Raw genomic sequence first — 27,609 nt, forward strand, 5'->3', positions numbered from 1 at the left:
CAGGGCAGGGGGGAGTTGGAAGGAGATGGTTTTTAACGTCCTTCTAACCCAAAACATTCTGTGATTCTGTGAAAACCTGTGTCCTGTCTCACAGGGGCAACCCCAGCCCTTTTCCTCCTTCCTGTGCTGGCTCCCAATGCACCCACAGCGATGAGGGCGAAGCTGAAGGAGGCCTGGCAGACCCCAAAAATAAAAGATGGAGTCTGCCTTTATTTAATTCAAAACATTACAGCCATAGGCTTCTATAAGAAAACCGTGGCCATCCTCCCTGCCATCCCAAGGGCTTTAACAGAGACCAGGGAGAGACCCCTTTGCAGGATATGACCATCTGCAACCTGTCCCTGCAGCTTGTTTGGTCACAGGTTGGACTCGATGACCTCAGAGGTCTTTTCCAACCTGATTGATTCTGATTTTGATTCTGATTTAGCTGCATGTTGCTCCTCCCCACCATCATCAGCCCCCCTATTAAACTCAGATTATAACCCCTCTTACAGCTCTCCTCTTCTTCAAGACTTCGGCTCCCAGCACAAGTTTTCTTCCCCTGCACTGGAGGGATTTCTCTTGCATGAGCTCTCAGCTTCTTAGTGCTCCTCTTCTCCTCCAGAAGTTCCTTCTGGGTGTCCTCATCTGTCCCAGCAGTGCCAGCAGCTACCCACACCCCACACCAGGAAGGTGCCTCTACCCCAAGTCAGACTCTTCCTGCAGAGTTTTTTGCATTTGTCCTGTCTCCATACTGGGCTCAGAGGAGGCAAAATTTAGGATGGGTTGGGAATGCAGGTTCAAAGGAACCTTGGGAAGTGTTTTAGGACATTTGAAGCAGCTGGGCTGGTATGGGGGAGGTGCCTGGGTGACATGTAGGTGGACACTTTGAGCCAAAAGGGGTTTCCACCCACCAAGCCCCGCAAACCTCAACTGCCCTCAGCCTGCAAACCACAGAATGACTCCGGACACTTCGTCGACATAAGATACCCTTTATTAAACATACTCTTAAAACCCAAAACATGCTCAAAGCAAAGTCGTAAGCAGCAATCTGGTTTCCTTCCTTAAATCCCTGACTGGTGGATCGCTGGAACAAGGGGCTGCCCCATGAGACAAGGGGCTGTTCCCTTTCACCCCACACTGCGCTGGCAGCTCCTGCCTGTCCCTTGTCCCTTCTGGGGTGTCACCCATGCCCAAATCCCGTCTCTCCTGTGCCACCCAGAGGATGGATTCTTTGCTCACAGCCAGGCAGCAGCACTTTACTGGGCCACAGCATCCTCCTGGCTCCTCCCCATCACCACAGGCTCATTGCCAGCCATGGTAGCTCCGAGTGAGGGGCAGTGCCCACCCACAGTGAGGGGCAGTGCCCACCCACAGTCACCCGGGTCTGCAGCCACCCAATGAGCTTGTCTGGCCACTCCTGCAGCCTTGGGGACACACAGCTCGGAGCAGCCAGAAAACCCTCCCAGTCAGTCCCAGAACCTGCTTGCTCTGCCCTGACCTGCTGGCAGCCACAAGCACCATCACAGCTCTGTGCCAGAGTGCCAGGCCAGCTCTCCTTGTCCCCTTGGAAACCATGAGGAAGGCTGAGCTTTGGTAGATGAGCCACTCCTGGAGCATCAGCCTGATTTTCCTGCCCCTGCCCATGCTGGAAGGTTATGGAAGACGTGGCCTCCCTGGTTTTCCCAGCTCAGCATGATGGTGAACCCCCAAAGCTCTCCTTGTGCCCAGAACAATGATGGTGGCTCCTTGGGGCTGGGACACCCAAACCTAGGTCCCCACAGGGGGATGCAGCCTGTCCCCAAATGGGACACAGGGCTCATCCCCACCACTGGAGCCCTCCCTGCTGTTTGTAGCTCCCATCCCACATCCCACAGGATGGCATTTTGGAGATGTCACTTCACGTCAAGTGCCCAGCCCTGAGTTCCCAGGGAGGAATCTGGGAGCTGTTGAGCTTCCAGGAGATATGACAGAGTGCCAGCCCGGAGGAGGGAGCAGCAGGATGGCTGACTCCAAACCCACCTCTGGCAGGACCCACACCTGGGCCATGGAGTGAGCAGTTCCCTGGCTGTGAGCCAGGCAGAGAAAACACCTCCCAGCCCCCAAAAGGGCTTCTTTCCCCTTTAGGAGCCACAGCCACCAGCACAGCCCACGGTCTGATGTGGGGATTGGCAGCGGGGACCTGCTTCCCACGCACTCCCAAAAGGGATATTGCTTTCTGTGGACGAGCATCTCTGTCCTAAGGTGGCTCTGAACTGCAGCATCCTCCTGCAGAGAGGAGGTGGCCTTTGCTATCACACCTGCACAACAAGACCAAGTGAGGAAAAGGGAGGCTCAGCCTCCTACCCTGGGCTGCCCCAAACAGATCCAGAGCTCGGGAGATTGGGTTTGATGCCCCTCAGAGTGGCTTCTGACTGTCCCTGGTGCTCTCTGGAGCGAAGTCTGGCCTCTGCCAACAGCCCCATCAGGTCTCCGAGGTCTGTGGCTTCATCCTTATCCCTTTGCTGTCCCTGTGTGCCTCTCCCCTGGAGCAAAATCCACTTATGCTGCTGGCCCAACCCTGGCCAGAGGGATGGGGATGGAGGGATGGGGGAGCAGCTCCCGCATCCTCATCCACCCCGTGCTACAAAGTGCGATGGGAAGGGCAGGACGGGTGGGATGGGGGTGACACTTTTGGCACTTGTTCCAGAGAGAGGGCACAGCCCTGAGCCCTGAACTCACAGCAGGGCGGAAGACAGTGAGGGTAAGTTAGCAATGTCCCAGGGGCTGGTGACCATGCTGGGGGTGGTACCAGGTGCCCTGCCACCCCTGTCACCCCGCTCCATCTCCTGGGGAAAAGCAACCTCAAGGGCCAGGCCCTGAAGCCCACGTGCTGCTCAGGAGGAGGGTGGAGGGAAGGGGAGCTGGGGGGCACCATCACTGTCAGTGCATTAATGGGGACATCCCATGGCATGGGGACAGCCCACGCCATGGCAGGGGCATGGGCCAGCAAACTTGGGAGGGGGCAGCCCTCCACAAAGGTCACCAACTCATGCACTGAGGATACCAATGCCACCACTCATCCTGAACCCAGACCCCTGAGCACCATCCTCCCATCACCTCCATCCATCCACACCTCAGGACCCCTTTTGTGGGCTGACCCTGTCCCATCTGCTCCACATGCTGGAGGAGAGGAGCCGGGGGGTGTGAGATGGCCGGGGGCAGGAGGTGACCCACCCCTGTCAGGGCTGGAGAACGGGAAGGTGCTACTGAGGGGCTCCAAAGTGACATGGCTTTAGCCCCCAAGGAAAAGTCGAGGTTACCGTCTTTTCTTTTGAAAGTCAGTCCTGGTGCAGCCGAGGGGTGGAGGTGGTGAGGCCCTTGGCACCCGGACACCAGGGTCCCTCTGGGTGGGCAGGGGGGTCCGTGCCCCCGCCCAGGCTGAGCCCTCACACGGGCAGGGCGGTCGCTGCCTGCTCCAGGTCTCGGGTGCCGGGGGGGCGGCGGGGCTGGGGCGTCTGCTGCAGCCGCACATTGTTGTTGGCGGCCTCTGGGCCTGGGGGGAGAAAACGGGGGGTCAGGGGCTCCCAAAACCCACCGGTGCTCTCAGCTCATCTTTCCACGGGGCATGTGGTTTAGTCTCCCAAGTAACACCCACCTCCCCAGATCCCCTCAGGCTTTTGGCTGCAGTGAGGGCTGGCCAGTGCCTGCACTTACCTCTCCAGGCTGGGGGGGCCCCTTGAACCCCCGGTTTCTCGGGAATGCCGAGGGCCAAACAGAAATCACAGCGTGACCGTGGCTGGGTTTGAATAACCCAAACGAAGGGGGCTGCCTCTGCCTGCCCTGCCCAGCCAGAGGGCACATGCAGACGCCCTGTGGGGCTGCAGGTTGGGCACGAAGGGATGTCACCGTGGCCTGGACAGTGAGGGGGTTGCCAGCAATGCCGGAACAAGGGGCGCCAACCCAGCGCCAACCCCCCCCAGGGTGATGGGGCGCGAGGCGGGCGCAGGCTCTGGGGGTCTCATACCTATTCCTCAATGTTAATGGGGCAGGAGTCCGGCACGGCGGCTGCGTGGCAGGAGAGACCAGAAGGCACATGGTGAAGGCGGGAGAGGCGGCAGCGGCGCGGGGACATGCACGCGAGAGCAAACGGGGGGCCCGGGTGGGACCGGGGGTCTCGCCGCCTGCGAACGAGGCAGGAGCTGCCCACCGGGCACGGCGTGAGGGGTCCCTCATGCGTGGGGCCTCCTGGGGTTTCGTGCCAAGAAGAACTGAGGGGTGGGCATGCTTATGGTGCGGGGCAGCAGGGTCCCTGCATGACTCCTCTCCGGCTGCAGGCTCCCTCCAGCTCAGGCAGCACCCTCCAGTTGGGACAGGGTGAGGGCAGAGGCTTGTGTCCCACCACAAACAATCAGGGGCTTAGGAAGCGGGTGTGCCCCTAAAGCAGGGGGCTGCACCCACCAGCGAGGTTAAACCCTGTGCCCAGAGCAGCTCTGAGCCAGGGGGACCATGTGAGGGCATGTTAAGGCCAAGGGTTGAGGCTTTCCCAGAGGGGGAGCAACAAAATCCTGCTGCCTGCTGATTTATGGGAGGTGACAGCTACCATTTCGACTGGCTTTTCATGGCGAGCTCAGGCTGGAGAGCGAGGCATGTTAAGTCTGCAGATCCCGGAGGGAATGGATAATTAAACAGGACCACATGTACATGCACACTGAAATCCCATTAAGAGCTTGATATTGCCTAAGTCACTGCAGAGCTTCAGTGCAGAGACCCAGCTCAGCTCAGTGCACCCTTGGGAGGCTGCTGAGGAGCAGGGTTGGGGCAGCAGGACAGGGTCTGGCCCTGAAGCAGGGTATCAGCCCCATGCCCACCTCTTGGGCTGCAGGAGGGGTCTCCCCTGCCATCAGCAGCCAGCAAACCTGTCCTGGGCAGACCAGCCTCTAAATCCCATCACAGTGAAACCCAACCAGCTCCCTTGGCCTGTTGTGGGATCACTCAGCATCTGTGGCTTTAAATCAGCAAAAGCCCTCAGGGGATTTCAGGTCTTCTGCAGCAGCTCCCCAGCCCTCCCACCTTGGTGCCAACCTTTTCAGCAGGAGCCTTCCCCCAGTTTCTCTTTCCAAAGCTGTTTTTGCCACCCTGTCCCCCGACGGTGGCCACAGCCAAAGGATGCTCTGAGTCCTGTGGACAGCCTCTGTAACTCCCTACACACCCCACGGCTCTGCAGGATCCACTCAGGACAAAGATCTGTATGTTTTAGTTAAACCTTGTGTCCTAAAATCCCTGGGATGTGGCCTTTCGCCTCCTCCCAAAGCCTCTTCCCACCAGATTGAAATCTGCAGAGATTTCACAACACCTTTGAGGAACCACATCTCCATTACAGAGAAGGCAAAAATATAATTATCAAATCTCAACATCATTCCACTGGCTTGGAGGCTCTCCTAGACACGGCCTCTCAAACACCAAGGATCTCAAGGGCCGGTGTGTAACTGTCTCCAAAGGTCCCCTAAAATCAGTGAATGGGGCTGTCATGCACTGGGTACAAGTCCTTAGAAATTCTATGAACGATACAGCCAAAACAAAACCAACAGATATGGAACACCCCCAGTCTGTCTCACTGTGAACCTAAAGGATTGTAAACTGAAAGATACAAAACTGGTCTTATCTCCTTATGGTATAGAATCTGACTGTGTCCTAGAGGGTTTAAGCACACTCTCCATAATTGCCCCCCAAACTACTCCAAAACCTATAAAATTGCCCCAAATGTTTCACTGGCCAGACCATATGAGGTCAAACTGGCTGGACAACAAACATTGTTTCTCCTTGTTCCTTAAAGAAAGCAGAAATGTCCATGCAGACCAATGTTTCTACTATCAGACCAAAATGTTCACCTTTTACAGGTGCCTCCTCTACTGGATGGTTTTCCTCAGTAAACCAGAGGTCATCACCTCTCACATCTAACCAGTATATTGGGAACTGGAAGAGGGATATTGAACAATATTGATCTGGAAACTCTGGCTAATAAATTGGGTACCACCATTAATAATTTGAGCACTACAGAGCAACCCTTAGGGTCTTCCTAACCCTCTCTCTGAAACACACAGTGTCACATTCAGCTATCTTTTCTGTCTCAGAAAAATACCAAAATGCTAACAACCAACTGACTGATGCTCTGGGAATTGCTCAAAGCAAAGTGCCTTCAGCAGTCAGCTGTATGCCAGCTCAGTTATGGTTACACTCTATCAGTGCTGTGATAATCAGAGAAGGGAAAAATGGACTTTTATTTTGAATTTAAGTGAAATTCCAAAGGTAATTTTGGATAATGCCACTGCATTTGAAAGGGAATTTCAATCCTGGTGGTCTTTAATCAGATTTTCTTACCTCCTCATTGCTAATAAGGCCACAGCTTTTGTCTTAGCAATATGCAATGCTTCAGTCTATACCATACACCCCATTGTTGTGCTCCTAAGGGAACCAGATCCACCAGAACATCAAGCACAGGCTTTTAAAAACAATCATACACACACGGCAAATCATTGATGTAGATGGTTGTGTGGTGAGACAATGACAGGGGTTTATATGTGAAAGTAATACTTAGAAAGCCCAAGATGCCTGTTTGGACACAGAGCTGTGTCTGTCATTTTGAAATGTCTCCTGACACTGATCCTGAACACATCCTAGTATCCATAGAACAAGGGTGTGCATGTCTAAGAACCCCCTGTGATAATTAAACAGTGGGTGACAAAGACACAGCTTTGTAACCACTCGATTCTACACACTTGTAACTTTACCTATAGAGCAGGCTGTGACTTCAACTATTCTCTACCAAAAACTGCACCAGAGCATACGCAACAACAACGTGTTACACGACACTTTCCCTCCAACCACTCCTGGGATGGACATTACCCTGGTTAAAAACTGTTGGAACATCCTGATCTACACAAACTGGTACAACATCTGAAAAAGTAGTTGTAAAACATTAATCACTGTCCATCACGATGTGGAAAAAACACATCATGTCCTACAGTGAGTGTAAAGGGATGGAGAACATCACTGGTGTTCTTCCCACTGGTCCCTCTGCCATCCTCAGGCGACCAGGGGCAGCCCCAAAGCTCCTGCTCTGCACCTCCTCTGCCCCTGGTCCTGGCACGAGTAGCAATTCCCTGCTTTTCCCCGCAAATGCCAAGGCTGGCTCGCCCCTCATGCTGGCAGCAGGGCAGCTCCGTGCCGAGGGCTCCAAGCAGCACAGCCGCCGGACACAGGGACTGGCGTGGTGGCCAAAGGATGGAGAGTCCATCCTTGGCTGGGCTCGTCCCAGGGGCCAGATCCTGCACCCCAGCCCAGGCTGGGGACACGGCCAGTGCACTCCTCACAGCAGAGCAAGAATCTGACCCTGTGCTGGAGCCGTTTGGGCTGCAAAGCTCCCCCTTCCTCATCCTCCCCCCAGCACAACCAAGGGGGATGCAGTCAAGGATGGCTTTGGCTGGTGCCACAGCCAAGGGATGCTTTGCCAGGCTCCCCAGCAAGGCAGAGGTGCTGCTGAGATATCCCCCCCAGCTCCCTCCCCAGCCCTCCTGGGCAGGGCTCAGGCAGCTGCTTCCAGAGGGTGATGGAGGGGACACAGGACTTTTGTGGCAGGAGCCTGTTCCTCCCCAAGAGCCTCAGCTGTGTTTCTCCGGCACAGAAACCACCAGGAGCAGGCAAAGCAGCAGGAGAGGAGGCTTTCCCAAAGGAGTAGTGGGGAAAAAAGGATTTCCCTTCCCTCCAGTGGGTTTCACCCACCCTCTTGGCTCTCCAGCACCTGCTGCAGGTCTCAGACCTGCCACAAAGTTAGGCAAAGGGGCAAGGCAAGGGCAGAGTTGCTTTCAGCTTTCAGTCCACAAATGTATTGATGAAGACCCCTCGGAGGGCTTTGTCTTGGTTTTTTGCCCCATTTCTCCACACACAGGCTGAGGAAGGGTCCCCAGCCCACTGTTCCCTTTGGCCTGTGCAGGGACCAGGGGTCACCAATACATTTGTCACCTTTGTGCAACTCTGGGCAGGGAGGGGACAGAAGCGTGGGTGGAGAAAACCGTGTTGGCACAGAGCGAACATGAACTTTCACACGGACGGAGGAGCCTGGGGGGAAGGAAGAAGAGAAAAAAAGAGATGGAGAGAGGGAGGGAGGAAAAAGAACTGGAAGGAGGGTGGGAGAGAAAGCGTGAAGAAATGGGAAAGAGGGATGAATGTGGGGCTCTGGAGAAAGATGACTCGATCTGACATGCCCCATCTCCCTGGCCTTGGAGGAAGAGGAGGAAGAGGCAGGCAGCTCCTGCTGTAAAGCTGGACTGGCTGTGGATCACATCCCAATGCAAATACTGCTGCTCCCACCACGAGCCTGGACCAGGCTACAGTTGTGCCACCTTCCCAAGTGCCCTCTGGGGTGCCAGCAGCCCCCTGGCCAAGGGACAGAGCATCCCATCAAAGCAGGTCCGCAGCCCCCTGGGGACATTCCAGCAGGGACAGGCCACCCTGACCTATGGGTGGTGACGTGCCTGGTGCTCAGCCCTGCAGTGAGGTGGGTGGTGGGGTGCACTGAGGACAGCCTGGTGGGGATGGTGGGAATGACGGTGATGGGAGAGGAGGGATGGACGCAAAGGGCTGGGGGGATGCAGGGAAGAGTGGGACTGTCCCCCCCCACCCCAAGTTCATGTTCAGCAGACGGCCACTCACCAGGTAAGCAGGCCTCAGAGCACAGTTTATTGTCCAGCGCTTTCACGTGTGCGATGCCCATGTCATTGTTATTGTCACACCTCAGACCGAGGAAAGCGCCTGTCCTCGGGCCTGGAAGGGAGTTAAGGCAGTTAACGGGGCTGGGGCTCCACGCTGCCTTTTAGCACTGGGGGGTGGGGTTTCTGGGGCTTTTCCTCTCCCCTCCCCAGCCTCTTTCAAAAGTAAAAAAAATAGATAAAAACAATGCATCCAGGTCGGAGCGGGTGAAGAGTGGACAATAACTCCTGGGCACAGCCCGAGCTGCTCCCTTCCTCGCGCCGGAGGGCAGCGGGACAGCGACGATGCGGCGATGGGCACACGCGTGAACTGCCCAGGGTTCAGCCAAACCTTCCCCCCTGCCCAGCTGAGCGGTCCCTGGTCGGTAGAGCCAGGCCATGGTGGCATCCATCACCTCCTGCCAGAGCCTCTCCGGCACCATCGGTGCGTGTGAGAGCCGCGTGGGTGCCAGGAGGAGGCAGCAGCTGGATGCGTGGGGCAAAAGAAGCCGTAGCCAAGCTTTTGCAGGGAAATGGAGGCTTTTGGGGCTGAGGGAGGTTAACTCTGCTTCTTAGCATCACCTGTACGAGAGATCAGCCCCCGGGTTCCTTGCCTGCATCCATTAGATGCAGGCGACTGAACCTCAGGAGGGATGTTCCCAAATAAGCCCCGCTGAGAATGGGAGCAGGACTGTGTCCTAAGGAGAAAGGCCATCCTGCTCCCAGAGTTGTTGGGATGCCTGTGGACATCCATCACAGCCCCTAGTTGTCCCTACTTGCCATATTTGAGTCTCCCCATCAGCAGGAGCCTCTCTGCAGGGCAGAGGCCACATTTTGGGGATGGGTGTTCCTGCTTTCCAGCTTGGCTCAGTGTCCGGGTTGGATGGGGAAACAGTTTTGGCATATTTTTGCTAACAAGAAACTTGCAAATATGCAAAGGGGCGCACTATGGGCCTCCTTATTGCCCAAAAGCAATCCAGGGCAGTCGGTGGCTGATGGCACCTCTTTCCTTGGCTATTTGAGCTCAAGGGAGGAGGCAAGAGGAGGCCTTAATGTGCATGTGTTGACTTGTGAAATCACACTGAGGACAGGCCAAAAAATGTGAGGAAAGCATCCCAAGGGGAACAGCTTTGCAGCCTCTTTCCTATGGGAATCAGCCCAGACATTAATCCCTATAGGAGAGGCTTTCAGAGATGCAAGGAAAACCTTGTTGAGGGGGAAAACACAGAGAAGCCTCTTTCTCACTTGGTTCGTTGGAAAAACCACTGGATCCTGCACATCAACCATCACCTGCTCCATGTCCTGCACTGAGCTCACTGGGGTCCCCCATAGCCACCTGGCTCCCCCACCCACTGGTGTTCAACCCACCCATGGGTGGCCCTGTTGTGATTGATGTTTCCCGCCTCTGGTGCCTGTGGAGTCACCCAGGGCTGTCCCTGATGGCAGGGAGGGGAGCTGGGGACAACACAGCACCCGCCACTCATGGCTGCCCACTGGTGACAGCGACCTGAATGTGAAGGGACAACAACAAGCCGGGGCCTTTTACCGTCTTCCTGCGTGGGAGAGGCGTCCTCATCCTCCAGCACATCGTTGCCCTGCAGCACAGGCGAGAGGCAGCGTTAGCCAGGGGCTGCTCCCAGGTGCCCCTGGGGGAATGTCCCCAGCCCCAGGGGTTCCATGGACCAGGAGGATGATCATGGCCAGGGGACAGCCCCACTGCCCCATCCATCCCCAGGGCAGCCCGCAGGGACATGGATGTGTCAGTAGCTCCTTCCTCATCCCAGCCCCAGGGGAATGTGGTGCGAGCTGCCCAGCTTCCCCCTCAGTGGGCACCCAGAAACGGATGCAGCTGGGATCCCCCCTCCACACTGGGAGTCACCACAGCTCCCAGTCCCTCATGGGGTAGTTACAGTTACCTCAGCATCGAGCTCCTCGGCAGAGATGCTGACAAAGTTCACATCTGGGGATTCCACAGGCGTTGACTGCGGGAAGAAGGGGGGAAACATGGAAGGAAAAACAAAAAAAAAGTCTGGTGCCAGTGGGTTTGGAGGAGAAGTTACATCCCATGGGAAAGCTCTCCAACCTGGGGATGATGGGCACCATCAACAACCCCTCAGCCCCTACCTCTCCATCAGAGGCTGTGACGCTTGCGGCCGCAGGTGAGGGGAGCATGTCCCCCTCCTCCTCCTCCTCCTCCTCCTCTTCCTCCTCTGTGCCAGGAGCAACGTAGGAGCCAGACATGGAGGACACAGTGTCTGTGCTGAGCTGGGAGTGCTGGCTCTGGGAGGAGGCCATGGACATGACGGACTGAGCCAGGCTGCTGCTGACGGGCTCTGGGGGAGAGCAGGGGCTGAGCGGGGCCGCTGGACCCTCCCAGCCCATCAGTGCAAATCACGGCACAGCACCCGCTAATTAAAGAGGGGGTTAACGAGGAGGAAGGACTGGCTGCATGCCATGGAGACGGGATAGGTGCAAAGCTGCCAGCAGTGGGTCCTGGGCCTCACAGCCCCCCATTTCTATGGGATGACAAAGCAGACATGATTGGTGCCTCCATCAGCCCCATCTCCAGGTCTACGAGTGACAAAGCAGAGGTGACACCCTGGGGCTCCATGTAATGCCCGTGGCAGGGTGGGAAGGGCCATGGTAACCCACTCTGCATCCCCCTGCAGTGGGACAGTCCCAAGACCACGATGCCACTCTCCTGCCTTGCCAGCACCCCCGAGCCCCACTTCTGAGGGAAGGCCCACCTGTACCTTCCGGGGACGAGATGGTGGAGGAGAGGGGTGTCCCAGTGCATGAGGACTGGTCAATGGCTCCTGACGATGACAGGGTGAAGTTTTCACTCTCTGGTGTCGCACCACATTCCTGGAAGAGGAGCCCATGGGAAGAGTGGGATAGGAGATATTCAGCTTGGATTAACTGCCTCACCAAGGCATCCTTACGGACTGAGGAAGAGCCAGGAGGGGCAAACCGCAGCCACACCCTCTGGTTCCAAGCCTCCCCAAACCGGCTGCCCCTCCAGTGCCTCAACTCACCACCAGCACTCACCTCCTCGCACCGGGCCGGGGATCTCCTCCTGGAGACCCTCGGCTCCGACTCAGTGCACGACTTCTCGTCCTCCTCTTCAGGCAGGATGGAGGAGTTCTGCGAGATGGACCTGGCCAGAGAGGGCAAAGCAGAGGGCTTCACCCCTGCCCACAGACCCCCTGAGCCCTCCCAGCCCCCTGTGCCCACCCTGGTACTCACTTGGAGATGCTCTTCTTCAGCTTGAGCCCCGGGGGGCCGCAGTCGGGCAGGCGCTGGAGGGGTGAGAGGGCCCTCAGGGCGGGCAGGGGGCCGTCACTGCCATAGGAGGGGAGGGTCCCCACGCCCGGGGGGTCCCCCAGGGCCCGCAGTGGCAGAGCAGCCGGTGAGGGTGTCAGTGGCCCGTTGAGGGCCTCCAGCAGTGACACCACCTCATAGCCAGGGGGAATGTTCTCTGAGGACTGAGGAGAGGGAAGAGACAGGGTGAGGATCCTCCCTGACCCATTTCTCTGCATTCCCTTGCTCCCAGCAGGATGAAGATGTCCCAGGGAGAAGATAAACCCAAAGAACAGACACCCAGCCAAATGCCCATTCTTTATGCAATACCAACCCTGCAGTTTGGTCAATTTGCATTAAACAAGTAAGCCTTTTCCCTGGAAAGCACATGGACCCCCAGACATTCCCATCCTGATCTCAGCAGGGTGGAAGGGGTGGGGGTCCTGCATTCAGCCAGGCACTGACCGAGTGCTCCTCGGAGTCTGAGGTCTGTGAGGCGATGATGGGGTTGAAGCCGGTGGGCGAGAGGGGACCCAGCTTCTTCCTCATGGCTCGGATTTGAAGCAGGGCTCGGAAAGCTGCGGCAGCAGGGGAGAAGGGTGGGGTGAAAACCGGGTGCTGAGAGGAGGCCCCTCAAAAAAATGCCACCCTGTTTCCCAAGAGGGGCATCCCCAGTCTGCACGGCGTCACCACACATGGGGCTGGAGGGACTACAGAACGAAGGATGGGAGATGCCAGCCCATCCCCAGAGATGCCAGCCCATGCCCAGAGATACCAGCCCATCCCTAGAGATGCCAGTCTGTCCCCAGAGATGCCAGCCCATCCCCAGAGATGCCAGCCCGTCCCCAGAGATGCCAGCCCGTCCCCAGAGATGCCAGCCATCCCACCCAAGGCAGCAGCCCCCGGCCCTTACGCAGCCTGCAGATGGGGCAGTTGTTGGCCTGGTAGCGCAGGGTGTCGGCGCAGGTGTTGCAGAGGCAGAGGTGCCGGCAGGGCAGGATGAGGGTGTCACGCACGTCCGACAGGCAGACGACGCACTCGGCGCTGTTATCGCTCACCTCGTCCTCGGCCACCTGCCCCGAGGGGAGGATGGGAACTGCTCAGGGCCCTCAGGGTCCCCAGCCCACATGGCACGAGGGTGGGGTGCTCTGAAATACTGCCTGGGTGCTCAGAGGTGAGGTCCTGCCTGTGTCCAAGGGCTGCCTGCTCTTGAAATACACCCCTGGACCTTATTCCTCCCCTGCTGGAGGCTGGGAGATGGGGCAAAAGGAACCCCATAGGAGGATACAACCTTCACCCCAACTTTTACACATATAGAGCAGAGCGTGAGGCCCATCCCATGCCTTGAGCCCCACACTCCCTGTCCAAGCCAGCAAGATCCAGCCACCACCTTCCCACACCACAAAGTTTGGGGGGAAAAGCTCGATCCTTGAGCTTTCTGCCTCCAGCAGCTTGGATGCCAACACAAAGCGTCCCCAAACACCAGCAGCTCTGTGCTGTGCTGCCAACTCTTGCCCTGAGCATGTTTTAGGGACTGGACCTGTGCTAAAGGAGGGGAAGAGGGTATGAGGGAAGACCCACAGGATGCAGGCAGGGGGATGCAGGGACATACCTTGGAATCCTGTGTGTTGTACTTGTTCTCAATGCCGTAGATCTCCTGCAGGAGGTAGCTCACACCATCCACCTGCAATCCCATGGGGAAGGGTGAGGAGCAGAGACATGCATCGATTCTCTTTGCATTGACACACTCAGAATTGTAACCAAAAACCTCCCCGGGAGGCAGGGGCAGGGTAAGGGCAGGCTGCTGCCCACCTCAGGGTTTAGGGCTCCCTAAAACACCTCCTTGCAGAGTGTGCAGGGCACCTCCGCTGCCTTGGGGACTTCTGAACACTCACCACTTGCTTCTGCTTGAGGGGTTTCACACAGAAGGTGCCATCACTGTGCTGGAAGGAGGAGAGAACACATGAGTGAGCACCCATGGACTGCTGTACTGGAGCATCCACCCACCCCACAGTTGCCACTGCTCCCAGCCAGTCCATTTGGCAGGAATTCTGGCTTTTCCTGGCACCCCAGAACCAGGTAGCTGTGGGATGTCACGGGCATTGCAAAGCTGGAGACATGTTGGAGGAAGGAAGATGGAGTTGAGCCCAAATGCCTCTATAGTGGGTGCTTAAAATGAGGGAATAGTGCCAGAATTTGAGGAGCAGCCCCAAAACAGCCCCCCCCCAGCAGCACCATCCCGAGCCCCTCAGGGATTCTCCAGGCTCTCACACCTGGTGGGTGAGGGGGGAGGAGGGGGAGGATGGCCCCAGCTTGGCACTTACCTTCTCAAAGGTGGCCAGCAGCACATGGCAGTGCCCGATGTGCTCTGCAAGACACAAAGGGACAGGCAGGGCTCAGGGGACAGGCAGAGCCACGGTGGCAGCAAGGAAAAGCAGGAGGCTCTGCCCAGGTGGCATCACAATGCCAGCAACTGGGAAAGCCCATCCCAACAAGGAACCCCCTTCTCACCCTCTCCTTCATCCACCACTGCCTGCACCACCATGGGATACACCTCCCGGTCCAGGTCGAAGCCCAGCTGGAGAGAGATGGGAGAAGAGGATCAGTGAGATGGAGGTGGGATGAAGCCTCTGTCACTGCTTGTTCATCACCATAATCAGGCCCACAGTGGATGCTGGGGCTGGGGGAACCCACCTCCTCCTCGCTCCACTCAGAGGGGTCGATGGTGTGGGAGGGCACACAGAACTGCTGGCACACCCCCCGCTTGTAGTGCACTGTCTCCGACTGCAGGCTGTTGTCCCTGGGGATGTAGCTGTACCATGGAGAGAGGACAGAGTCAGGGCACCACAGCTGTCCCCACACTCCCCCTGGTCCCCCCAGATCATGGAGACATCAGGAAGATGGGAGTAGGGGGGAGGTCACTCCTCCCCTCCCCTCCCAGATGCTTCTTGGGGCTGAGGTAAGAAGTCCTAAAATGGGCTAAAATAATCCTCAGGGCTAAAATAAACACAGGGCAGCCAACACAGCACAGGAGGGGATGCAACCTGGAGAGGACTGGGAGGGACAATGATTTCTCCTGGCCTCCTTTCTGACCTGAAGGTAAAAAGAGGGAGTAGGATGGGATGGGGAAGAAAGTGGCAGGAGCTGGCAGGGACCTGGTGGTGGCACCTGGGGGGGAGATAAGGAGCCCCCTCCATCCTCAGCACCACCAGCAGCTGTCTCGTGCCCTGAAGAGGAGAGATGCTCCAGGAGGGATTGGCTCCAGGTCCAGCAGCCAGGGGCACACACTGGGCTTGGGGGGACACAGGCCAGGCTAGAGGGGAACATGGGCCAGGCTGGTGGCTCCTCACCTGGCCACCCCATTGTGAAACTCCTCGGTTGCCTGGTAGTAGATGGTGATGGCCACGCGGGTGTCCGTGTCGAAGGTGAACTCCACGTTGTAGTGCACCTTGGCTTTGCTGACTTCTTCCCCGGGGGTCTTCACCTCCTCCGAGCACCTGGGGAGCACAGAGGGTCCAGGAGATGGGCACCCCTCAGGAACGGCTCGGGGTGCTCCAGGACTGGCCCCCTCAGCACTGATGGCCCCAAGAAGGGGCTGCTGCCCTCCCTCAGGGGAAACTGAGGCACACCAGGAGGGCCCAGCACGCCCAAGGTCAAGCCTGCAGGCTGGGAAGTGCCGCAGACAGATTTCAGCCTAATCCCGAATCTCACAGCCCTGCCGCAATCCCCAGCCTCCCTCCAGCAAAGCCTTCGGAAGGTGGGGGAGGAAGAAGCAGCAAAGCACTTCAAAGGCAGCACTAAGCTCCTTTAATCCTGCGGCAGTGCCTGTGCTGGCATGCGGGAACCGGGAGGGGAAGGGCACATTTGGAGAGACAGGCTCATCCCTTCTATCTGCCCGTGCTGAAAGGAGAGCAGCCCCGTGCACACCATCCCCTGGGAGCACCCAACCAGACCCTTCCCTCCCCGTGGCTCGAGGCCGTGGGGTGCCCGGACTCACTTGACGAGGCGCAGGGTGTCCTTGCGGATATTGATTAAGCTCCTGAGGGTCTTCACGGGTTCCTGAGGAGGTGGAGCAGCGTAAGGGAACTAGGATGAGAGAGACACCGGTGAAGGCAGACGCTCATGGGGGGTTAGAGTGGCTGCGGACCCACCAGTGACCCAGACCCAACACCCTGTGGAGGGAATTGGGGTGGGCAGGGGTGCTCCTGCTGGCACAGGCAGCACGGTGACAAGGACATCCCTTGGCAAACAGCAAGCCCAAAACCCTCTGCAGGGACAATTTTAGTGGGGAGGGGTCACGCAGAGAGGGGCTGTTCCTTGTCCCTTTGGCTGGAGGGTGAGGAGGATTTAAGGCACAGGCAGGCAGCTGCTGATGGATGGTTAGGCTGCTGGATGAGGCTGAGTAGGGGGAGGCTGAAGCTCCCTCCCTGCCCACCAGCCAAGGAACAGGCACAAATGTCTCTGTGTCCTCCCTGGGATGGATGGGATTTGGGTGGTGGGATCCCTTCCAGCTCCATGCCCGGAGCAGAGAGCCAGTGGGTAGCTGGGCAGGACCGGGCAGGCAGCAGCATCTGTCCTCCAAGGCAACATTATCCTTCCCAGTCTTTCCTGTCCACCTGCACAGGGGCTATAGAGGAGAGGGGACACAGTGGCACCCAGGGGACACCCTCTCCTTGACACTACAGTCACCCAAAGGAGACCAAGGGTACTGGGGAAGGGATGTAGGACCCACCTCTCCATCTCCATCTCCCAGGTGGGTTGAGGTCCAGGAGGGATCAGCCCCGATTAAGGCCCAGCTTGTTGCCCAGCTGTCACTGTGTGCCAGGGGACAGCCAGGAGGGTGTCAGGTGCTATCGGGGAGGGCAGATGCTCAAAGAGCCTCAACTGCTGCCTTAGGAGAGGGAATAGTATCCCATTGTTCCCCCACACCACCCCCAGCCCAGAGAGGAGGGACAGCAAGGCACCCACTGCACCCCAATACTGAAGGGACAAGACCAAATTGCAGGTGGCACGTGGGGGTGGCCTGCAGCAATCCAGGTGCCCCTTTCCCATGGCCCTGGTGCCCTCACATGGGAAATCCATAGTCACCTAACCTGTCCCCAAAGCTATCATCTCCTTCCCTGACCCCAAAGCCCTGCAGAACAGGATGGATGGGGCTGAGGGACCCGTGCTGGGCTCAGAAGGACAGGATGGGACAGGCAGCTGGCAGAACTCAGCAGGGCAGGCAGAGCTCTGCCCCATCCCTCCTCCACCACCCCAGCATTACAACATCCAACCATCCCACGGCCCCGATCCCACTGGGGCCATCCAAAGGCAGATTAAAGCCTCGGCTGGCTGCAGCGTGGCTGATGGCACCAGAGGCTTTGGAAATGAATTTCCAGCACTGTGGAACTGCATCCCACTCCTCTGGTCCCCTCCAGGACGGCAAAAGGGCAGCAGAGCCATCAGCCCGGTGTTAACGAACTTATTAATGAATCGCTAAACGTGCACCTGCAGAACTGTGCACCTGCAGAGTCACCCGTGGCAGCTGGAAAGGAGAAAGTGAGAAAAGGCCTCTGGGTTGGAGCTGAGCCATGTCACCACACGTGCCGTGTTGCAATACATCCCCTGCTGTTCAAATTAACCAACTAATTAAATCTTGCTCGTTGGCACCTCTGCCCAGCCGAGCCATACCCAAACCAGCCCTGGCAGGGAAAGCACCCATGGGTGCAAACCCCCTCCTGCTGCAGCACCCCGGGGGTGGGTGGCAGAGGAGGGAGGGGGCAGCTGAATCCCCTGGGTGCCCCTGCAGGGGCCGTTGGGCTGGGCAGGATGGGGAAGTGACACAGGCAAATTTTGTGCTGCAGAAACTGCTTTGGGCTCTTTCACACCCACGTGTGAGCAGCTCTTTTTGGGGGGTGGCTGGATTTCTTATTTCCCCCCCCCCCCAAGTTAAATTTTGCAAGCTGGATTTGCACATCAGAAAGGGGCCATTCAGAGGACGTTTTGCATCTCCTCACTTTAAATCAAGCTGAAACACAACAGAAAAAAGTGGGTAACAGTTGTGGTGAGGAACATTATCCACGTGTCTGTAGCAACATTTGTTCCAGGCCAGCTTCTGTTGAAGTGAAAAAAAACCAGCCTCAAAAATCTTTCTTGGGGTTTTTCTACAAGCAGACCCTGGCAGGTTTGTGTGGGCAGGGAAACCCAGTGTCATGTTTCAACAGTCCCAGGCTTCCCCTGTGCTCTCGAGGTGCCACCAGCAGTTTCTCTGCTCCTCAGCCCCTGCATGGTGGCAGCTACTTAAACCTGCAACGCCCTTCCCAGCCCCTCTGGAACCTGTTCACAGCTGGAAAATCCAGATTATCATGCATCCATGGAAGGGAGAAGCTGCACAGCCTCCAGGTGCTTTGCACACCCCTGTGGCAGCAGTGCTGTTCATAGCTCAAAGTGCTTTGCTCAGAGAAGACCTGGGACACAATTTTTCCAAGACCTCCTGGCCCCTGATCCTCAAGGAACCCAAAATAAATCCCCCACCAAAAAAAGCAATGGCCATCTCCAATGTTTACAGCCTAACCAGGGCTTTCACAGGAGTCCAGAACATGAAAGCATCACAAGCCAAGAAGCATCAGGACAGGATGCCCAAGCGTTGCCTGGAGATAGGCTTGGACCAGAACCAACATAAATCCTCCCTAACCCCTCCCTGAGCCCCCAAAACTGGCTGACCCGAAAGCCCAGCCCCAAAGCTCTCCCTGCTCCCCAGGAAGAGGGATCCTGGTCCCAGCTCAGCAGCCCAGGGCCATTGGTAATTAAGCCGGAGCAGTGAAATTTAGCTCATGACGCCGTATTAATTCTCTCTGCTGTTTCCAAGCTGTTCCTTTACCTTCCCTGCTGCTCTGCTGTCGGGGCCACTGACTCAGGAACTGCTCACTGGGCAGTTTAGAGGCTTTTACCGTAATCAAGAGGATTTCTCAGCAGTGGTGCTGCAGAGAGACCCCGAGTGCTGACTTCTCATTTTCCAGGAAAGAACAGAGGACGGAGAGAAAGGCTCTGCCTTCGCCCACCCAGTGCTCACAGGATTCGGGGGTGCTCCTGCCCTTGGCTCTGCCAGGATCCCTGCTCTGGCATAGCCCAGGGCTGGACACTTCCCCACTGAAGGACTGCACAATCCTGCCAAAATGCTGCCGAAGCCAATTCCAAAGAGGAAACAGGAACCTGGCTGGCAGCAGCCTCGCCAGCCCAACATGGAATATGCAGCACTTGAGAGCCGAGCCAAAGCATCAGGCAAGTTTATCTCAACTCAACAGAAAAGCTTTAGAGCCTTTTAATTCCCCACCTCGAATTTTTTTAATGCTTGACCCCCCCACAACTGCTACAGCTGATGCTGGTGAGCTGCTCTGCTGAGATGGAGCCGAGGACATCACTGCCACAGCTGAACCCTGCTCTCATTTCCTCCCTTTCCAAAGGCAGCAAGCTCAAAAAACATCTCTAGAAGTGTGGGTTGCAGGTTCCCCCATGTCCTGAGACCAGCTGGAGCTGGCAGCACCCAGCACTGCAAAACCCATCAGTTCTGCCCACAGCCCTCACTAAATCCCTCCCTTTCCCCCCCCCCCTTCTTCCCCTTTTTCTGCTAGAGCTTGGGAAATACTTTCACCTTTTCCTGTCCAAGATACTCTACCCTGCAACATAACACCACAGCTCCAGCATGCTCCCCACCCATGCCCTCTGAGCTGGTATATGGCTCCTGGCTGAGATGGGAAAAGCAAAAGAAAAAGCAGATCTCAGAGAGGGAGTCAGAAAGAAGGAGCTGGATTAAATCAGTCCATTCTCCCTCACCATTGGGGGTTAGTCCCCAGTGGAGGACAGGCTGCAGCAAGTACCCAACCCTTACATTACACATCAGAGAATCCACTCAGGCCACCCCAAGTGTGCTTGGCTGGCTCTGCCCTTGGAGGGGGACAGTCAGCAGCCTTATACCATGCACCCCATGACACACACAGCCGCTGCCATTTTGAGAAGGGGTGTGCCTGTGCTCCAGATCCCCCCCCAGCCCCACATCCCCTCCGGTACCCACCACCACGGGCCGGTTCCCCAGGAAGTTGAGGTCGCTGTTCTCCCCGAAGAGATACCCCTCGGGGTGTGTGGAGTCGAACTTCTCGCCTCCCATGATGAAGTGGTTGGCAAAGTAGCTCCCTGGAAACGAAAACACAGCGAGTGCCTCAGCAGAGGGGGAGGAGGGGGCTTCAGCCGGGCGATGGAGCAGCACAAAGCCACCGGATCGATGGCTCCGAGGTGACTTTGTCCCCAGGGTCACCTTGCTGGGAGCCTTTCAGGTTGAGCTCACGTGCTGACAGCCCCCAGGCAGGCAGAGGCGAAGAAGGAGCTGGCCAAGACTGCCCTGCACCCCTTCTTCTCCCTGCTCACATCAGCAACCACGGCCAAAATCTGGGCAGACAGAGCCAGGACGGGGAGAGGCTGGTGCAGGGGTCTATTCCCATGGCAGCACTGGACCCGGGGGCTCCTCCACCCTGTGGGATTTAACGGGAGCAGATTCACACCCCAGAGCTTTGGCAGCTGCAGCACCTGCTCCCCTTTCCCTTCCTAGGAAATCCCTGTGAGCCCCAGTGTGGCCTGAGCCACCCAAGGTCATTCCGACCTTCAGCCATCCCTGCACTGGCAGGGGTAGCTGGATCCTGGTCTGTGAGGAGAAAGAGGAGACAGCTCTGGGGTGGCAGAGCAGGAGAGCAGCTTCTTGCTAATCCTTGGCATAAACACCAGCTCATGCCCAGAGGAGGCAGGAGAGGCAGCAGCACAGCCTGACCTGCCAGAGAACCCAGAACCCTGCAAGTCCCAGAGGAGCCAGGCCGGCTCTCACATCCCCAGGGATGCTGCCAGGAAGGGGCAGCACGGACCAGGCACACAGCCCTCAAAACAGGCGGGGTTGATCCTGCCCAGAGCCCGGGGACGGACCTCGTGTGCCACCCAAGGCAGCATGTCCAGACACAGGCACAAATTTGCTGCAGCTGCCACCAGGAAGGTGGGCAAAGCACAGCTGAACCGAATTCCATCAGTTCTCAGCTTGCAGCCTTCCCTAGGAAGGGCTCACCTGCAAAAGGGAGGATTTGGGGGGGGCTGCAGACCCTCCAGGAGCTCAGCAATGCCCTTACAAAGTGCTCCACATTGCCCTGATGAACACTAGGCAATAACCAGTGTCCCTTCTTCCCTTGCAGGGTAAATGTGTTCCCAAAGTTGGGAGTAGTCCCCAGGTCAGGCACTTCTCCACTGGAAGGGATTTTCCTCCCAGCCCAGACAGGAGCTGACTGGTACTCGCTCCTTGTCCATGAGATCTGGGCTGCTCGGGGAAAGCATGTTGTGGCACAGGATCCAGCTGGGCAAGAGGGTCAGGAATTGAGATGGGAAAAGAAGGGAAAGGGGGAGGTGGACAGGGATGGGGCAGCAGCGAGGGGTGAGCACAAGCACCTGGGAGCCAGGAGAGGTAGAAGATGTAGGATGGACAGTGTCCTGCATCCCGACAGCCACGGGGACAGGGTCTGACTTGTAAAAAAAACCCAAACTCACCAGCACAGATCCATCCACAGCCCCCCAGGGGACACCCCAAAACTAAACCATTGGGGTCCACAGACAAAGGAGCTCAAGCCTGGGCTGCAGCTCTGCTTGTGGGGACTACAGTCAGAGGCTTCCAGCAGACTCAGGGACTGTCCGGGACTGGATCAGGCTTTAATACTGCATTTAAAAACCAAAGCCAAGCCCAAAGCCCAAGGGGAGGAGGAGCAGGGATCTAACACCGGGGCAGGAGGGGTGAGTGGGGCCACAGAGCTTCGCCCCAAGGCCCCGTGGCACTGGGATGCCCGGATGCAGTGTGCCCGTGAGCAAACGTCGACCATCAATTATTGATGCCTGCTGCTTTCAGGTCCCATTTTCCACGTACATAATTTATAGGCAGCTCGCCTGGAAGGACGCGGCCACGTGGAAAAAAAACAACCCTGAGAGCAAAGTGCCTTCAGAGCTGCCTGAAACGGCACGGCTGGGGGAGAATGGGGCCATCAGGAGCTTTTCCTGGCACTGACTTGGGGCAAGAGCAGGAGATGGTAAAAAAATAATATTTGAACCTGAAGAAAAGCTGCCCCAGCACCAGGAAAAAGCTGGAAAATGGAGCACAGGCTCTCTGTGATGGCCCCAGCCATAGTTTGGTGGGTGCTGGGGGCTCCTGTAGGATGGGCAGAGTGGGCAAGGATCATGCTGCTGTCACCCAGTCTCCCTGCCAGGGATCAGAAGCATCCCTGCAGGTTCCCAGCACAGCCCCAAGAGGCTTCAGCTCCCCCTTCACAGCAAACAGCACCAGCCCTACGCTCCCTCCCAGGGAAGGTCCTCCAAAACCCTTGTCATTTAACAAAAGCCTTGAGTTGTGCCAGGCTCTTCCAGGGAAGCACCAGGGAAAGCCCAGGGCATTGGCACAGGAGCGTGTCGGTGACTCCATGGGCACTGGCAGGTGGCAGAGGAGGGAAGCACCTTCCCAGGCACAGCCACCTTATTATCAGCTAATTGTAAATCCTCACCCAACGCCTACTCCCGGGGAAGGAGAGCCTGTCAAGGACGGTCACATCTCAGGAAGGGCTGCTGGAAAGGAGGAATAAACCCAAACTGCCTGAGGTTCCTGGCAAAAAAAAGTGTGTCCTGCACATCTGCCAGCACCAGCACACAGGACACATCTGGCACCAGCTGACAAGCCCTTTTCCCCACAAGTGCCAGGGATGCCACCCTGCTCAGGTGCACAGAGAAGGGCGAGAACCCCACAGGCACAGACCCTGGTGTGTGCTATGGCTGCACTCATGGCTCTGGCACACAGTGGCACGTGTCTTGCACTGTCCCCTGAGCCACTGCTGCCCTGATGGGGTCTTGCTTAGCTCTGGTACTGCAAACGCTGGCTCTCAAATGTTACAGCCCCGCTCTCTGAAGCAGCTAAAATAGAACAGCTCGTTCCCAGCCCATCCACACGCTCCCAGGGAGGGAAGCACCGAGTTTGCACAGCCTGCAGTCAGCCCAGCCGAGTGGTCATGGCACGGTGCTGGCACAGGGATACCCTGCGGCAGTAAGTGCCAGCATAGGGTGCTGTTAAAAGGCTCTGGGTGCCCCTGGGCAGCCCATTATTTAATTCAGTGCTCTAAAGCAGGCAAACAGGACCAGCAGCAGCTGGAGGTGATGCCAAACCCTGTCTGCAGCACTGCTGCGTCAGCCCTTGTCCGCCCTGGCAGTGCCACCACTGAGTCCCCCAGGACTGGGGGTGTCACTGCCGGGTTAATCCCTGTGCTCCTGTGCCCAGCCAGTGCCCTACTCATGGTCCCACGTGCCCCAGGGGAGCTCGGTGCCAACCACAGCCAGTGACAGGGGCTGCAAGTGGGGGACTTGCCCCACAGCCATCCCACTAGCCAGGCAGTGGGCTCCATAAACAGCCTGTGCTGGCTCTCCCTCCTATTGCCTTTGACAGCCACTGAAGTAAACCCGAGCCTTTGTTTCAAAATTCTGTCTTAATTGATCCCATTTACACCTCGTCTGGAGGGGATGGGACCCCCAGGATGGGGAGATGTTTATCTGGGACGAGACACAGCTGCCCTATTCCTACGAGCTGCACTGGCCCTCCCAAACGAGCCTGCAGCCCGACGGACAAAGCCACATCCACAGAGAGAGGGAAATGCCCCAGGGTCCATGAGATCCCGCTCCAGGGCCACGGCTTCCAAAGCCAGCGGCTGTTTCCAGCCGGTGAGAAGCGCTGCCGCCACGGAGGAATCGGCTCCGCCACCCGGCACATCCCCCCCTCTTCAGGCTGCCGGCAGCGCTGAAGGCAAATCCCACTCGGATTAAAGGCAAACCAGCCATAATCTCCCACTGCCACCAGCCTGCCCTCGTCCCAGTGCAGATGGCCATGTCACCTGAACACCTCCTGCCCCCGTCCCCAGACAGCATCAGGACCGTTCCCCGTCTCTGCCCAGGCCCCCACCAGTGGGACCAGCCCAGCTGAGCACATCCAGGAGCCCCAGTTTCCCCCTGGAAGCCGGAGTTAAGCATCATCCTGGTGATCTCTGCCAGCTGAGATGAGTTTGGAAGTGCTCAGCCGGGTGCACTTGGCTCCCTCAGAACAGGGCACAGAACTTGCAGCCTCCACCCTTTCATATCCAGACATTTCAAGGGCCCCTAAATAAGACACGGTCACAAGGAAAAAACCCTTAATTAATGGAGCCACAGCCCCTGCAAAGAGCAAACCCATGGATGGGGTGGTCCAGCTTCACCTGGCATCAAGGTGACAGAGGCCTTGAAACCGTGTAAAAGACGGAGCTGGAGAAGCCCACCAGGAGGCCAGGCTGCCAAGGACCGGCCATCTCCAGCCAGCTGTGCAACCTATTTTAGGTTAAAATGAAAAAAAAAAAAAGACAAGCGCAGCTTTCCAGGACAAGCGCAGGGTTTGTGTTGGCTGTAATTCTTCCTTAAGGAGGTCTTTAGTTGTAATTAGCGAGCAATTTGTCACAGCGCTAACGATCCAAGCATTTACCTTATCCTATTAACTACCAAAATAGTTGCCTATTAATAATATTCAGTGCCGCAAGGATCCTGTGGCAATCCCGACACACACACACAGGGAGCTCCGGGGCATCGTTCCCTGATGCCGGTATTTTTGCGACTCTGAAGCGCTGCCGGACCCCATCGACTCCCCCCGCCGTGCCCCCCACATGCCCCCCCCCGGACACCAGCTCAGCTCGGCCCTTGCAGGGAAAAGTGAGGCATGGAGGGGAGGGACGGATTCTCCAAGGTCACGCACAAGGTTTGAGACTGGGCCAGATTCGGGAGCAGGAGATGCATCATCACCGAGCCTCCAGGCAGGGAGAGGAGCCGGGAAGGCAGAGGCTGGGGTGCTGCTGTGGGGCAGAGCCCTGGGAAGGAGGGATCCCCTCCAATCCCTCCCACCCCAGCCTCCCTCATCCTCCCGGGAATTTAAACCCAGGATTTTCCCGAGCAGCCAGCAACGGATCGGCAGGCTGTAAACACAAAAAGCGCCTTCAGAGCCCGGTGCAGCAGAACACGGGTACAGAAATAATTACAATAATAATGTCTTTAAAGTCGCGTCAACTCAGCCAAGTTTGGGAACCGGGCTGGGCTGGCAAAGGGGCGCCCGGAGTGGGGTGACCCCATCCCTGCTTGCACCCAGGGTGTCCCGCACCAGACCCGGATTTTTAGGGTGCCCCCCCCCGTGTGTCAGGGTCTGCTTTGGGGTGCGCAGGGACACCCCGGCCCGGAGCAAGGTCGTGCCCGGTGCCCACCCGGCTCGCTCCCCTCTCCCCCTCCCCATCGGCGGCACCGGCACGCGGGGACCCCCCGGGGGGCTCACCGGATTTCGGGGGGTATCTGTAGACGGAATTAGCGGGGATATCCACTTCCTCCACCCCTGCGTTCTGCCGGCTGGTCAGAGCCCCCATGGCCAGGCCGGGGCTCAGCGGGCGGGGGGCGGCGGGGTGTCCTCCCGCCCGGGACCGGCACCGGGACCGGGACGGGGGCCGGGACCAGGGCTGGCGGCGGCCCCCGCCCGCAGCATCCTCCGCTCCGCTCTGCGCCGCGCCCGGCGCCGCCTCCGCGGCACCGCGGGGCTGCGACACACGGGGCGGGGCCGGGAGCGGCGGCACGCCCCGACCCGCCCCGGAGGGTCCGGCTCGGCCGTGGGGACGAGGGGACAGGGCGCTGCCCCTGCCTCCCCGATCACCCGGTGTCCCCCCACCCGCCCAGCGGGGTCCCCCCCTCGGGTGCCACTTACCTGTCCCCCGCGGTGGTGGTACACGCGTGCCCACAGTGCCACCCGCCTGCCACCCCCTGTGTCACACAGATGCCTCCGGTACTGCTCAGTGGTCCCCCTCGCCATTACCTGCCGCTCCCAGTCACACCACCCAGTGACCCCTGCCCGCCCCAGTATCACCCTCCTCCTTGCCCCCATCCCCACCAGTGACATTGAGCAGCGCCCTCAGCCCAGGGACCCCCAGGAACAGTCTGGGCCCCTGAGGCTGGTTCAGGGCATAATCCCTCTCTTCCTGTGCCCCCTGCCGCTGGGGTAGCCCCTGGGAGAAGGACAAGCCCCCCCTTTTCCCAGCAGGTCACAGGAGGAAGGAGTCGGTGCAGCTGTTGGCACATCCCCTCCAGCAGCACCCCAGGGCTGCACAGTGCTGGGGGATGGAGTGGGGCAGGTTAAAAGCCCCCCTCCAGTGCACACCTCTGTATTCCCCATCCTTCCCAGCTCTGCTGCGCACCAGGAGCAGCTGCATCTGCCAGGCACAGCCTCTGGAGGCAGGAGCTGCCTGTCCGCTCCAGTGCACCCCAACAGTTCCCCCCAGTTCCCCCAGCATTAAGTTACTGGGAAGCACTGGGCACTACCTCATTTTCCCATTGGAGCTGAAGGGGAAGGATGGACCCTTCGACCGGTTGCTGAAGCCCACCGGTGATTAATTAGTCCGGCAGCGCAAGTTAGTGGAGCATCACATGATTTTGATTTGAGTTGATAACACGAGTGCTATAAATATCAGACGGGAGATGTGCAGAGAGGCGGATCAGCTGCCTCGATGGCCTCGGCTGCTCAGTGGTGATGAGCAAAGGCTGTCCCCGGGGCTCCCCTCTTCACCCCCTCCCCGCAGAGGGACACACGGATCCCCCTCCCCAACTGCTTCCTACACGCACAGCCCCAAAGGCAGCTGAGAAAAGCCAAAACAAAGAGCAGCCACGCACCACGGGAAGCCAAGGGGTGGCTTTTTATCCCCTTTGTCAGTCTGTCACTGTCACACCAGGAGCCACAGCCCCAGCAGTGACACCGTGTCTGTGCTGTGGGATGTCGCACCTGGGCTAGGTGCCAGTGGGAGCATCGGCCAAAGAAAAGGACTTGGACTCCATGATCTTAAAGGTCTTTTCCAACCTAAATAGTTCTATGAGGAGCAAAGGGCGACATCAGCACTGGGAGCCTGCTCCAGCTCTCAGTGCTGGCACCTACCCAGGAATCCCGAGACCCCAGGGGCTGATCTCCGTTCACCCCAACACACATTTTGGGGAGCCTGTTCTGGACATGAATCACTTACAAACGTAGCACATCCCTGCACTGCTGAGTTGCCAGCCTCACTCCCCTGCCTCGCTCCAGCCAGCACTGACAGCGGGAAACACGAGCCTGGGAGAGGGAGCCAGAACATTTCATTACCGGCACACACCAGACTGCAGGGTTTTAGTGCAGACAATAATTCAAAGTTATCCCCGTGCAGATCCACAGCCCAGCAGTCATTACAGGCAGAGCTGCTGCCTGCACGCAGGGCTCGTGTTTTTTTTCCCAGCGATTACTGCAGCAGAGGATTTTGTAGGACAGTGCCGCAGTGGAGCGCGGGAGCACTGGCAGGAGCTGGGTGGTGATATGGCTTCGAGGGCAGGTTCCCTCCCAGCTCTGCCCAGACCTATTCCCAGATCCCAGCAGACATAAAGCCAGGACAAACCCCAACGGGGCCAGAGAGGGAACCCAGAAAAAACACAATGTTTAACCCCAAAATGCACCTGCTGGTGGAAAAGATGCAAGTCTGAAGTTCACACTGCCCCG

General features: G+C 57.9%; 1 protein-coding gene across 9 annotated transcripts; it reads right to left on the bottom strand.

Annotated features, from left to right (window-relative positions):
* Positions 1-955: 955 nt before the first annotated feature.
* RNF157 (ring finger protein 157) lies at positions 956-25,630 on the bottom strand. Of its 9 annotated transcripts, XR_007906311.1 has the most exons (21): positions 25,384-25,630; positions 20,059-20,177; positions 16,003-16,091; positions 15,356-15,502; positions 14,700-14,817; positions 14,517-14,583; positions 14,330-14,373; positions 13,901-13,948; positions 13,618-13,689; positions 12,919-13,078; positions 12,471-12,583; positions 11,952-12,190; positions 11,754-11,862; positions 11,453-11,570; positions 10,830-11,038; positions 10,622-10,687; positions 10,252-10,300; positions 8,671-8,781; positions 6,865-8,076; positions 3,986-4,026; positions 3,466-3,514 (listed from the first exon to the last, which is right to left on the bottom strand). XR_007906311.1 is itself a non-coding variant. In XM_051797815.1 (20 exons), exons 1-19 carry the CDS (start codon positions 25,469-25,471, stop codon positions 3,986-3,988), a joined length of 2,001 nt encoding a protein of 666 aa, XP_051653775.1. In that variant the 5' UTR covers positions 25,472-25,630; the 3' UTR covers positions 3,413-3,514. The 9 variants fall into 9 exon arrangements, 8 of the variants coding, with proteins under 8 accessions (XP_051653773.1, XP_051653772.1, XP_051653775.1 ...); XM_051797815.1 differs by lacking the exon at positions 6,865-8,076 and having other exon boundaries at positions 3,413-3,514; positions 11,459-11,570; XM_051797814.1 differs by lacking the exon at positions 6,865-8,076 and having other exon boundaries at positions 3,413-3,514.
* Between the last annotated feature and the right edge of the window lie 1,979 nt (positions 25,631-27,609).

The sequence above is a fragment of the Manacus candei genome, unplaced genomic scaffold, assembly GCF_025592945.1.
Source record: "Manacus candei isolate 608988 ecotype Guabito, Panama unplaced genomic scaffold, ASM2559294v1 h1tg000047l, whole genome shotgun sequence".
NCBI classification, from domain to species: domain Eukaryota; kingdom Metazoa; phylum Chordata; class Aves; order Passeriformes; family Pipridae; genus Manacus; species Manacus candei.

What these genes read in the sequence shown, in the direction of transcription:
- RNF157 (XM_051797809.1), bottom strand. Translation starts at nt 25,471, where the DNA reads ATGGGGGCTCTGACCAGCCGGCAGAACGCAGGGGTGGAGGAAGTGGAT. An exon ending in ACAACACACAGGATTCCAAG is followed by an intron (nt 13,079 to 13,617) that starts GTATGTCCCTGC and finishes CCCTCGGGGCAG; the next exon opens with GTGGCCGAGGACGAGGTGAG. An exon ending in CTGAAGAAGAGCATCTCCAA is followed by an intron (nt 11,863 to 11,951) that starts GTGAGTACCAGG and finishes CTCTCTGGCCAG; the next exon opens with GTCCATCTCGCAGAACTCCT.